The 14217-nt window shown below is 37.8% G+C and overlaps 1 protein-coding gene across 3 annotated transcripts in view; it reads left to right on the forward strand.

The window, feature by feature from the left end:
- The window catches only part of LOC133272638 (triadin-like), a 95458-nt gene that overhangs the window by 11288 nt on the left and 69953 nt on the right, over positions 1–14217 (forward strand). For 2 of the 3 annotated variants that reach the window (XM_061460001.1, XM_061459999.1), the window contains exons 4-5: positions 10617–10652; positions 13380–13433. In XM_061460001.1, the coding sequence (XP_061315985.1) occupies positions 10617–10652; positions 13380–13433 (90 nt within the window). The remainder of the gene's footprint in view (positions 1–10616; positions 10653–13379; positions 13434–14217) is intronic. The other variant, XM_061460000.1, reaches the window with a different exon arrangement.

A 14217-nucleotide genomic window follows, 5' to 3' on the forward strand; every position in this document is an offset into this window, starting at 1 on the left:
CTTATGCATCAAACAACACGAAGTTAATCTTTTTAAGGAAGGAAAACAGTTCTGTGCCCTCAAAATGTATATCTGAGTCAGTAGGCCTGATATTTGGGATAATTATTCTATGTGAAACATCCATTTACAGGCACATCAGCCAGGTTGCAATGACGTATCTAGGCAGTGCTATGTATTTTCTGCTGTCACTCAGTAAATAAGTTCAAGGCTTGACCAACAGCTAAATAAAGTTAGTGATAATCTTAGGAGTTTGGGATCCAACTGATGTTCTTTCCTTTATTTCCTTTACACTTAAACAGGCAAATTTCCCCTTAACTTTGAACTGAAGTTTTAATGAATACATATTTGATAAAGACTTCCATGTCACTTATTTGAAAGTATACTTCAGTCTCTTGGATGCCTTTCCCCTAGAAAGCTTCATAGACCAGAGGCATTCCTGACTTATGAGATCATCCTTTACATTTCACTCTTAGTTACAATTGTTTAACCTTGCAGTAAATGTTCCCAGTAGCCATACTGGTTCTTTCTCTTTTTCAAGAAGCAGAGCCAACTTTGTGGCTTTGCTGTAAGTAACTCAGAGATACTGTCAGATGAAGTATTATTGAATGATTAGCATAATAGAATGGGCAGGTGCTCTTAAGCAGAAGACCCATGCATAGCTGTGGTTATAACGGCATTGATTTTTTAGCTTGTTTGCAGTAGGTACTGCATGAGGTTGCTTGCTTATAGATTTTGCTTCACTTATGAGAGTGTGTGTCACCTATATAGATGAATGGATGGACATTACATTATTCAAGATCTCCCTTTTAACAGAGTGAGAAATCTGACTGCATTTGAGTTCAGAAGAACAGGAAGTATCTTCATCCTAGTGATTATGTCTACAGATGCCATCTGTACATCCTTCTCTCTAACAGAAAGAAATTGATATGCGTTGAGAAATACAGAAAGAGGTACCAAGGGATGCATGACATGCATACACTTAACAAAGCCTATTCTGACTATAAAAAAAAAACTTCTTATGCTTCACTCAACAAGTATTGGTGTTGAGCTTTCTTAAGAAAGATACAGGCACTATATCCTCCATAATTTTTCGAGAAAAGGTAAAAAATGATGAAGCAACCATTCAGCTGTTATTTTTATGCTAATACAATGGACAGTTTATTTCAGAAAATGATTAGGTTCTTAAATGTTAGGAATTGATGTTATTACCTGCACTTACAGCACAGTAAAACATTACCTTTCCCCTGAACAAATTCAGCTTGTGTAATTAACTGTACTTAGAGCTTCCTCTATGTGGGTGACTGTGATCTTGCATCGTGCTTGAAAGTTTTGCTTTTTTAAACCACTCCTGATGAATGCAGAAGGCAATGGAACATGTTTCCACCTGCTCTGCAGTGAGGGAGACTGAATCCATTTCAGCAATTACAAAGTAGAAAGGAGAAATCACTAATTAGTGAAACTATGAATCAGTGATACAGTTGAAATTAGCCATTCCCAAAGCACAGGCTGTTTCTTACAAGTGTAGCTGAATCACTTGTTTGCTCACATCCCTCTCTACTCACTTTTTTTTTTTTTACTCTATTGTACTTTTCTCAATGATCTTGGGAAATCTGTTTGAGGTAACATTTAGTATTTTAGCCACACACATTGCCACTCAACTTTCAGGAAACTTCCATTACCTTTAGCATACTACCTGCCTCTGCTGCTCTGCTGCTCAGGGCTTACAGGCCCTCGATGGCTGCACAGAATATAATGCTTCTTTGTAAACATGATGGACATAGTAGAAGCAGCACAGTGGGGAAGCAACACATGCAAGGCCTGATGATGATAAGGGACTTGGAGATGCCAACTAGAAGGAAGGGCAGCAGGAGGGCCAGGAGACCTCCTTGGATGGATAAGGAGCTGATGAGGAAAATTCAAAGGAAAAAAGAGGCTTCTAAAAGGTGGAAGCAAGGACAGGCGGCCTGGGAAGAATACAGGGATATTGTCTGGGAAGCTGGGAACCAGGTTAAGAATGCTAAGGCCCAGTTAGAATTAAACTTGGCTAGGGATGTTAAAGATAACAGGAAGGGATTCTACAGGTATGTAGCAAATAAAAAATAGACTAGGGACAATGTAGGCCCCCTCCGGAAGCTCTCAGGAGAACTGGCTACACAGGATTTGGAGAAGGCTGAGGTTCTGAATGACTTCTTTGCCTTGGTCTTCACTGGCAAAGGCTCTGACCACACCACCCAAGTCTTGGAAGGCAGATGCAGGGACTGTGAGAATGAAGACCTTGCGCCCACTGTAGGAGAGGATCTCGTTTGAGACCATCTTAAAAATCTGAACGTGCACAAGTCCATGGGTCCTGATGAGATCCATCCGTGGGTCCTGAAGGAGCTGGCAAATGAAGTTGCTAAGCCACTGGCCATCATATTTGAGAAATCATGGCAGTCAGGTGAAGTTCCAGATGACTGGAAAAAGGGAAATATAATCCCCATTTTCAAGAAGGGGAAAATTGAAGACCCAGGGAATTACAGAGCAGTCAGTCTCACCTCTGTGCCTGGCAAAATCCTGGAGCAGATTCTCCTGGAAGGCATGCTAAGGTACATGAAAATCAACAAGGTGTTTGGTGACAGCCAGCATGGCTTCACTAAGGGGAAATCCTGCCTGACCCATTTGGTGGCCTTCTATGATGGGGCTACAGAACTGATGGACAGGGGTAGAGCAGTTGATATCATCTCCCTGGACTTGTGTAAAGCGTTCGACACTGTCCCACACGACATCCTTGCCTCTAAACTGGAGTGACATCAATTTGATGGATGGACCACTTGGTGGATAAAGAACTGGTTGGATGGCCGCACACAAAGAGTTGTGGTCAGTGGCTCAATGTCTGGCTGGAGACCAGTAATGAGTGGTGTCCCTCAGGGATCGGTGTTGGGACCAGTCTTGTTTAACATCTTCGTCGCTGACATGGACAGTGGGATTGAGTGCTCCCTCAGCAAGTTTGCTGATGACACCAAGCTGTGTGGTTCGGTTGATACCCTGGAGGGAAGGAATGCCATCCAGAGGGACCTTGACACGCTTGTGAGGTGGGCTGATGCCAACCTCATGAAGTTTAACCATGCCAAGTGCAAGGTCCTACACCTGGTTTGGAGCAATCCCAGGCACAGCTACAGGTTGGGCAAAGAAGAGATTCAGAGCAGCCCTGTGGAGAATGACTTGGAGGTGGTGGTTGATGAGAAAATAAACATGAGCTGGCAGTGTGCGCTTGCAGCCCAAAAAACCAACCATATCCTGGGCTGCATCAAAAGCAGCGTGACCAGCAGGTCAAAGGAGGTGATCCTGCCCCTCTACTCTGCTCTCCTGAGACCTCACTTGGAGTATTGGGTATAGTTCTGGTGTCCTCAAGAGAAAAAGGACATGGAACTGTTGGAACAAGTCCAGAGGAGGGCCACGAGGATGATCAGAGGACTGGAGCACCTCCCGTATGAAGACAGGCTGAGAAAGTTGGGGCTGTTCAGCCTGGAGAAGAGAAGGCTGTGTGGAGACCTCATAGCAGCCTTCCAGTATCTATAGGGATGCTGGGGATGGACTCTTCATTAGGGACTGTAGTGACAGGACAAGGGGTAACAGGTTAAAACTTAAACAGGGGAAGTTTAGATTGGATATAAGGAAGAAATGCTTTACTGTAAGGGTGGTGGAATGGGTTGCCCAGGGAGGTTGTGAATGCTCCACCCCTGGCATTGTTCAAGGCCAGGTTGGACAAAGCCTTGGGTGACATGGTTTAGTGGGAGGTGTCCCTGCCCATGGCAAGGGGGTTGGAACTTAATTATCTTTCCAACCCTAACTTGTTTATGATTCTATAAATTAAAAAAGTATCAAAAAGCTTGTGAGTAGGAAGAAAATAGAGACAATGTGAGAGAAAGAACACCCTTCACACACAGTGAAAGGAAATGTTTGAATATTTTTCCTGATTCAATGGAAAATAATCTGTAAAAATTTAAGAGTACTATCACTAATTGACTATTGTAATAACAACAGAAGAATGTTAGCTAGCTGATTTTTCATAGTCCTAAATTCTTATAACCCCTTTATATCCCACATTGGTTATCAGCACCTTTTGAGACTTCTTTGTTATAGTCCAGTCTCATGTTGCTTGAGGAAACTTGATTTTACCTCCCAGAAGCTCCATTTTCTTCCACTTTCACCCAGCAACAGTAATGACATCTGCAGTTTCCCTTCACTTCATGTCCTATAGCCTGGAGAGATTTCAACACAAAACCTGCAGTCTGGGATTCAAGGCTTCTGGCCTCTGCCAATAAATTTCCCTGTTATGCCTAAATGACTCTCAAATGAAGCTAGATAAACTCTGGTCAAGGGATTTATTGCTGTCACCAAATGGGTCAAGGGAACATCTCTGAAGCAGCAGTGGCACAGTACCTTTCTTTTCCTCGTGCACATCTTCAGCCTCACTAGTGCAGTGAGAAGCCTTTTTAATGCTCACTAAGATATTTTGGAAAGGCAAAAGGAGTTTTGTCAGTAGTTGTCACAGAACATATGGCAATATCATGCTCAATGATTAAGACAAGGAATAAAATCAAGTGTTGTTCCAAACAGAATTTTCCATGTGGGAGAAATGCTGTTATTTCTGAACAGCTCTTCAATGCCAAAGTCAAATTTTAGGGTTTGGGGAAAATATGTTAAAAAAGTAAATCTTACATTAGTATGAGCAGTTTTGATAGAGGCTTCCTAGATTCTAAGCTCACTGAAAAGAACAATATTGTTTTAATTCCCTGTAATATGACATTTTAAATATTTTTATTGTAAAATGGAAACATTAAAACAGAAAGTGTAGGCATTCTGATAATGGGCATCTGCTGTTTCAGAAGAGTCTGAAATAAAAATAAAAAATACTCCCAAAAGCCTTGAGATGTGGTAAGATGACAGTTACTTCAGTAATGCCACACAATTAGTGTGAAATTATCAAAAATAGTATAAATGGACAAGGAATTCGTTAACAAATTCTCAAAGACAGTTTTGAACTGAACAGTTCTCAGAATGGTGTAATATTAGCTGAAATCAATACCGTTTTGTGGAAATAAGTTTTAAGAACTCCAGGTAAATAACAATAATAATAATAAAAAAAAGGTTCTATTGCACAGTATATTTCAATAGAGTTTGAAAATGCTTGTTTAATTATTATGAGTTCAACAGCAGTTCGTTTTCCATAATGCTTAGCTGTCTGGGGTGTCTTGCTTTTTTACCACTGTAAATCACATTAGCTGCAAATCCTGCTACTTAATAAATTGTTTTTAAATTCTGGTACATCTGCTAGCTTGGGAGCAGACTGTGCTGAGACTGGTCTCTAGGCGACTTTAATTATGTTTTTCATCCACATGATGGAAGTTCTCAGGCATCAGATGCCACCTGCTATCTGTTTTATTTCCATGCTTGTGAACTTTTTTTACGGAACCAAAGGGAACACTAGCAGTCATACTTGTAAGGTACATTGTCCTGAAAGCTCTGTAGCTGTATTTCATTTACAGAGCCAGAACTGAAACATGCTTTCTGCTGTGCTTTGGTCAGTAATAACAACCAGAAGCCCCTTTCTTTTCTGGACAGCCAGCACAATTTTGACTTCAAGACACTGGAAAAACATAATTTCAACTTTCAACATAATTCTTTCTGCTTCTTGGTTTCTGTTCATTTTTCTGCCCTCTTCTCCTTCTCCCACTTTTATTCAAAAGAAGAACTGAAAACCTACTTCATAATACATGGTAAGAGCCAAACTATGACACAAGATTTGTGTAAGTCTTCTTAGAAACATTCTTCTTTTAGTCAGCTGGTAGAGCTATGATCAGATTGTGTGAGGCATCTTCATCATGCAAGTTCTTTTCTATGGGTCTATGTAGATCATCAGACAATCAGTAGGGTTTGATTAAGTCCATTCTAGTATGTGATCATCAGCTACAGGTAGAGAAGATAGATGGTCAGTGCTAGCTGAGGTTTAGGATGAGAATTCCTCATTTAGTAACTGCTTAACAGTTTAAATTTCTCTTTGGTTTATGATTCCATGAATCATGTCTGTCAGAGGCATCTAGTAATTTCTTAGGATCCTGTTGCTTAGGCCAGATCAGCCAGTACAGAGGAATCCTTGCATCATTAGCACCCTCAAACTTAGCTATTAGCTTACACAACTTTTTATTAGAATATTAGCTACCCTTCAGCTCAGACACTGTGGTTGTCAACTGAAACGGAAATCAGTTTTGTTTGTAATTTTGGTATTACCATCATATTCTTTGGTAAGCTTCCAAAGAGAAAGGTTGTTTTAGATACAACATATAAAAATAATGCTTCCAACAGTAAAAGTGGGTTTAGGCAGCTGAGCAGTTCATCATTAGCAGAGCCATCAGTATATTGGCTCTGAAATATTAATTTATCTGAATAAGACTTCTAATTTAAGAGTTTTTTATATGCTTATATATATTTGAGTGATTTCTAGGAAGAAAAAATACAGGGAAGGCTTTCAAGAGAGTACAATATGAACTTCTTTTAATATTAAAAAAAAAGGTTGTATGGAGCTGCTGAAGATCTGCTGTCCTCAGATGTACAATGTAGACTGCATTCTAAATATGTTGCTAAAAAGGGTCTAAAAATTTTGTGAATTTCAGGTCTAGAATTCATTTCAGAGCAATGTTTGAAATACTACATTTTGGAAGTTTGTTTAAATTCAACCAACCACACTCTATACTAGAGCACTGGGGCATCCTTATCAAATGGATTATTATCAACCTCCTAGGGACTCACTGGCATGAAAGGCACTATATAAGCTTAGAGGGATTTTTTTTTCTTGCCCTATGTGTAGTTTAGATGTCATTTGCGGTTACTGTGTATTGCTAGTTTACTTCAAAAGAATGCTGATTGACGCCTGAGGAAAAGATCGAGCTATGTGCTGAAAAGAGGTGAGAGAATAAAGTACTTTGCTGTTCTACTGAGATACATCTGTGCTGGTTGCCAAATACTCATTCTTAGTTTGAATTCAAAATTGATCCTTTTAGCCTGTAGAAATAAGAGCAAAGTTAGGTCATGTTTGTTTAAATATTTGGTGGGTTTAATAAAATAATTAAAAAATGTTTTACTTCCATCAATAGTCAGAAAAAGAAAAATCTGTTCATTCATCTGGGAAGAGGGGAGCTTGTACAACCATCTTTGCTTTTTGAGAATACTGACCAGAATATAACTGTTCTCAAATATCTCCTGAGACTAACTGTAAAAAGAAAAGGGTGCTTCACAGTCCTCCACAGCTGAAAAATGATTTTCTAAGCTATGGTGCTTTGCCTTTTAAAGTCTGTTGCAGGTGCTTTCAAAATAATAAAAAAACCCAAAACAAAACAAAACCAAACCACAAAAACACCACAAAACCAAAACAAAACTAAAAGCAAAACCAACAGCATGGATAAGATTGTCATACATAGCCAGAAACTTTTGATTGTTCATTATTTGGGTGGTTTAAGCCCTTTAAGAAGACCTGAATATCAAACCTGCCCTCAACAACTTCTGAAAAATTGACTACTTCAGGTTGGCACCAAATTACCAAACATATCATATTTTGAAGTCATCACCTGTGTTAAGTCTGCTAAAATTTTAGGGGTCTTTTATTGTTTTACATTGTTGTAGAAGTGCGACTTTTCTTGAAAAGAAAATGCATTTCCTATTGTTGAATATCAAACAGTTCTATCACCAAGACCAAAGACAGTCACAGTGCTTTTGACTGTACTACTCTCTAAGGCTGCTAGAGTGCCCAGCCTGATGTTCAACTGTTACATGGGTCCTAATGAAGTTACATGGCTTCCAAAAAGTGTAGTCATCATTCTTGTGTCAAACACTTGCCTTCCCTGTTGCCAGACTTCAGATGTAAAGTTTTAAAGAGAAAAATAGCCTAAAGGTCTGGAGATTCTATTTCCCAAACTCTTTGGCAAAGATGCGATTAGGATGTTTACATGTTGCCTAACATTAGTGTTTGAAAAGTTAATTATTTCTGCGAATTCCAATTCTTAATTAACCTGAAAAAAACAGACCTACCAAGGTGTCAGAGAGCTTGGTGGTGGTGGTTTTAAGACGTAATGACTATAAAAACCCCATGTAATATAAACTGCATTCTCAACCACCCTTGTAGTTTAAAAGTTAAACCCTAGGCCTGTACAAAACAAAAATGAATGAGACAAAATGCTCATTGACTTAAATTACACTAATATAATTTATTTTAAATTCAGTTTTGGCATTATTTTCCTTTGAGTTGTTTAGTTATGTGTTATTTGTGGTGTATAGCAGGTAAGCACATTTTGGGACTTCAGAAATCCAGGTCAGTTTTCCCTCCTTCTGTGAGTTTCCATCCTTCTGTTCAGTTCTTTGCAATTGTCACATGTTGCATTCAAATATGAGGTGCCTAGATGCAAATGGTATATAGCTTCAAAGGAACCTCCATAGTTCAAGCTCCTTCAAAAACTCCTTTGGGCACCTTTCTGCAAATCATTACAGCCTAAGTATGGCTTTAGAAATCAAACTTTAGGGCCCTTGGCTTGAAAGGAATAGCCTAAGCACAAAAATATTTATATTTTCATATCAACATGTGCTATTGGAACCAACTGTTGGTAATTTTTTGCTCTTTAAAAACAAAACAAAACAAAATGCACCAAACCACCCTAAATGATAAGATTTTTTTTAGTGCAAAAATTGTCCAGATATTTATTCAGAATTTACTATATGTTGTGTATTTCATATGATGGAAAAACACATTGATACTTTCAACATAAATTATGGCTCTAAAATATATTAAAGTATGTTGTCCTAATAAATGATGACTTCTATGAAAAAAAAAAATGAAAGAACTTGAGGGCTTTATTTAGATTCAGACTGTTATTGCAAATGATGCTGTGAATTTATTTATTTTTTTATAACCTTCAGCAATAGAAGATTATTGTGATAAATGATCATATCACTGCAATATACACACTTAAACATTTCCATATCTGGCACCTAATAGGCACTTCTTGAAGGCTTCAGTAGGCTCCTTAGCCAGATAATGTGGCTGAAAGCTGCCTCATGATTAATTTCATCTAAATGTGGTAATTATCATACTTTGAAGTAATGCCTGCAAAACATGCTTTCACAGAGAGTTAGTGGAAGCAGAGGATTAACCTAGAAACATTTCAGTTCAGAGCATCATATCATCCAAATAGAAATGTATTTTCTTCTGAATTTTTCAAGACTTTTTATTAGACTACTTGGCAGTCATTTGCATTACCTTATCTCATATCAAATTCTTCACAGCAATTTAGAGAGCAACAGAAACTGAAGGAACTTTATATTATTGCCCGTAATGGAATGGTATTGGTTTTGCAAACTACTTATTTTGGCAGCATCTACCCTGAAGTATTTCTTGTATTAGTGCTTAAGAGCACAATTAATTTATCATTCACATATGTTGTAGGTAAAAACATTATCCCGTCTGCATTTTAGGCACACTATAGATTATTAGAGAGGATGTTCATTTCCTTATGGGCACCTATGGGAGTAACTTCTGATACTGGTCTATGCGTCTCTTTGTTTCCTATCCCACAAGACCTCCATGAACCTTTCTTAGTAGTACAGATGAGGCCACTGAAAAAGGCATGCAAGGCCTGAAGTATGGTTATAAAAATGGACAATTTTTGTACCCAGCTAAAAGCCCTGAGGTGGAATAGCGCCAAGAATTTTAATGGAGAGGGAAGCTATCACTGAGTATTTCTACCCACTTACATCTGTTTAGTAAAGATCCTTAATTTTCTCTCAGCAATCAGATAAAGTCCTACAAAAAATGGCACAAAAATGTCGCCTTAACTAAAGATGAGACTGAACAGCCTAGTTAAGTGTCTCTGATAAGCTGCCTGACCATGCTGTGATTTGAAATAGCCAATTTATTTTAACCTTGTTTAGATCAACCAGGGGTGGATATGAGTTCCTTTTCACAAGCCTGAAAGTAATGCATTAGATTGAACTTTAACTGAACATTGGGAAAAGTTTGCAGAAGCAGGGATCTTTCCTCCTGGCTGGTCTGTAGGAATGGCTTGGATTCTCTCTTTCTTCCCTTTTGCTGTAAATCTTCCATTTGTTTTGGTTTGTGGGAAGTATGTGGCAGTTGGAGTTTTGGCTAGGTGTTGTGTGAAGCCTTCCAAACTAAGCCTCAACTGTATGGTTGCAAACAATTGTAGGAAGATAATTCCTTTCATTACATACTTCGGCTTCTAGCGCCTTTTCCCTTGTGTTTCTGCAGCCTGATAATGTACACATGATGAGCAGCCATGGCTCAGCTAGTACATGTCAACCATGATAACTCAATTACATGTTGAAACTCACAGATTACTATACCGAAATTAAACAAAAATTTTCACATTCACACAGGTGTTGTTGGATTTACACTTAAGGTTAAATTAAACTGTACCAGAAAACAAACAGAAGTAAACCGATTTACTGCACCATTCAAATTCACTTTGTGGGAAATAAGCTGTTTCACCTCTAAAGCACACATTGCAGTTTTCTATCTACCTAAAGCTTTCCTAGCTGTTTTTATGCAGATGTGTTTTTTTATCTTACAGGTAAAATGGAAGCTGCTGTGTCCAAAGAACTCAAAAGTAAGATACTACTGTGTCATAGGTTATAATCTCTCTCATATGTCATGTAGTTTCAAACATCATGTTTCAATAGTACAAAATAATAGTTATTGAATTGTTGAAAATACAAAGAAGAAAGTGGCTGCACCATTTATAATTAAAAAATGACATGTTTAGACTTCTGATGCCTCTTACTTTCTAAATCCATTCTTATCCTACTTCTAATTCCACACTCCTTTGTGACTGACAGTTCTGCCTTCCCCTCTTTTCTATCATTGTCTTCAAAAACCAAAGTTTCATGGGGAGATCTCAGCTCCAAATGAGATCTCAGTTAACTATGCTCTCAGTGGCATCAATTTTGGTAAATGGGATAGGAAGACTGAGGGTACAACAAGGGGACCACCAAATTTATCTTCACAAATGCAAAAAAAACGGGCCCTGCCTATCCAGTTACTTCAGATTCAGCCAGAGAGACTTCTGAGGCAGAAGAGAGGTAGGGGCTGGGCTATTCTGTATAAATAACAAAAAACATGCTGTGAGAACATGATATTGTTATCAATGGAACTCTTACACATTCTTTTTCTACAAATTTCCGAGCATCGATGCCTCAACACAGACATAGTAGGACGGTTTCACTGGCAGAACTTCATCTTCTCAGATCTGTGTTCTGAAAGTGCAGTATATAAGAAAAAATAGGAAAATTATGGGAATTTGAAATCTCATTCAAATTCATGATTAAAGATTCAGGCTCCCATCTCCATATACTATCTTTCCTGACCTGTATGGCAGAATAATCCCCCACCATCCTCACTTCTTCAGGAATTTAAAGAAAGATTTCTTTTGATAATCAAGAAAAGCTTATACATTTATTTCCTACTCAAATTTTGCAGAAACACTGAACAAAAGATTCAATGGACTTACTCTGCAAGTAATGTCCTGTTGGTGAAATAACTGCCTGCCTGCAAGCAGGTCTTAAAGGGTCTATTGATTTGGGCACATGATTCTGCTTGTGGGAAAACTCTCCAGCAGCTGTCACAGCAAAACTTCCCAGCTTTCACAAGGTGCAATTTTCATCTGACACTTATTGATGCACAGCGATTAGCATTCAAACAATGTGTGAATTACAAACTACAAAGCTTATGCTTGCAAAAGAAATTTTGAAACATTTTGAACTTTTGTTTCAATGCTACTGAAAAGTTAAATAAAAAAAGAAATTAAAAGGCTTTGGTTAAACATATCCTTCATTTTAAATTTTTACTTCAATTGAAATAATTTTAGTTGCTCAGAATTTAAATATTTCAAATTAAAATAAAAATCTTGGTAGAAAAAAGAATTCCAGCTTAATGTGTTTTCACGGATGCTACAAAAGAAAAATTAAAAAGTCTCACTGGACAACAAGCTGTAGCCAACAGCTCAGAAGGAAATAAATGCAGGAGTCCTGCAGTTTTGTATTAAGTCCGTCTTGTCACTTGTAGAACACGTGTGTTGGGTGTCCTGCTTCTTCTGCAAGAGCAGGCAGTCAGGAAAGTAACATTAAGTAAATACTTCAAGGTCTTCCACATATTTCCCTGAAGTCGAGGTGAGCACCCCAAGTAATTACAATGCTGTGATAATAAGTTAGGATATAATTGTCTGCTGTAAGCTTTCAAATGGATGGAAACAAAACAATCCCACACATGCAAAATATATTTTGTTTTCATTTTGTTCCAGAAGACAATCTGATTCATCTTTTATGAATTTCTCAAAAGACTGGAGGTGAAGAAATCAAAATTACATTCCCGATTTAGCCATATCATTTTTCTTTGCAATAGTGCAGTGACAGATGTGAAGGATTTGCTAACATATTTGTGGTATTCTGGAATTCAGGTTGTGATTAAAATGATTAATTATTTCCTCTCAAATATGGAAAGGTGAATTGTGAGTTAGAGGATCTTCTAGCTGATATAAGAAATCAGTTATGAAAGTCAATGGAGTTTAGCATACGGGTATTTGTTAAATTATTGTGATTTAAATATGGTCTATTTTGGTAGTTGCTGAAGATCAAAGCAGTTAACTAAACACTAGTAAAGAGTAAAGAAATCCAGTAAGCTGGTTAGGTTCTTCTAACCAGGACTGAGATTCTTCAAGTCCCTTTGGGGGTGCACATACCCTTTATCATTTGGAGCTTCATTCTGCAAGGAAATGTACTGTCTCAGCAAAGAGAAGGTAGTGTAAATGAAAAGATCAAGAACAGATGAAACAGTTTAGGAGCCTGAAAAGTCCTTCTTCTCTGCTAGGAGAACTCAGCAGCTGCTCTTTCAAGTGCAGGATCACACATGAAATTGTTGCCATAGGCTGGTTAAGGACCTTCTGCTCTCATAAAATCAAATGCAAATGCTCCCAGACCACAGCTGCTGCTTGAGCAGCATGGCCATGCCCAAACCCCTAGATACCTGCTTTGCTCTGCTTTGCCAGTAGGTAGTGAATTACTGGACAAAAAAGGCTAAAAGAAATTATTCTGTGCCCAATGGCAAGAGTTTGTTATTCCTTCAGATGGCTGTTTTGTTGATGCCTTTGAGCTTATTGAAAGCAACTCAGCTCTTTTCTTTTTGGGAAATACCTTTGTCTAGCTCTTCAATATAAAAAATGCTACAGACTGAACCTCGTTGGAAGCCTTCCCTCAGATTTCTGTTTGAATTTTTGTTTGTTTATTTGTTTTTAAATATTACAATCCATAGTAATTGATTTAATTTGCTCTCTTTTTTCAAGAGCCAGCAAAAGCTCCTGCAGCCAAACCAGCCACCGAAAAACCAGCAGCACCAGGTAAAGGAGTAAAATGTTCATATTCAGTATATTTCTTGTGTTCTTAAATCAGTTTATTGCGTCATAGCACCATCTGCTGGATTATACAAAAGCCACTGGTTTGAGGTGTTTTGTCTGCTCTAAGTTATTTTGATAATTTGTATGTGAAATCTCTGCTAAGAAAAAAAGTATTTGCATTGATCTCTAATGTTATGATTGCTTCTTGTCTGTCTATGGCAGCTATGAGGTGTCATATTTGGCCATTCTGCAGGGCTTGAGATACAAAAAAAGAATGTGAATGTAAAGACTGATTAAAAAAGCAGTATTCACAGAAATAAATTCCTATGTGAGGCTGTATTTGAGCCCTTCAGGAAGAGAGTCTGTTTTTACAAAGTGCTGACCTCACAGTAGGCTTTCAAAAATGGAGCTCTTAGATAATCATAAATGTGCACTGAAAAGACAAGCAAACACTTTTTAAACAAAATAATGGCACAAAATCATATCTGAATTTAGATTGGATTGTGTAAATCTGCTATTTTCAATTGATTTCTGATTCCACCTACTACAAAGGCATCTTAAAAAATGTTGCATTTCTGGTTAATTTAGTAAAACACAATATAATGAATAACAACCTGAACATCAGGATATTTGTAGCTTTACTACATTTTAAAATAACTGAGGAAAAAAATGGGTGTTCTCATGTGAAAATGTATCAATATAAAAACATAATATTTTTCTGAGACCTATTTATTTATCTAAGATAGTTTTCCAGCTGTCTTTCTCTAATTCAGCCCTTTTTGGTAGT

This window comes from Pezoporus flaviventris, unplaced genomic scaffold (genome assembly GCF_033815535.1).
Source record: "Pezoporus flaviventris isolate CSIRO_AGI_PZ_B2104156 unplaced genomic scaffold, CSIRO_AGI_Pfla_v1 ptg000031l, whole genome shotgun sequence".
Lineage (NCBI taxonomy): Eukaryota > Metazoa > Chordata > Aves > Psittaciformes > Psittacidae > Pezoporus > Pezoporus flaviventris.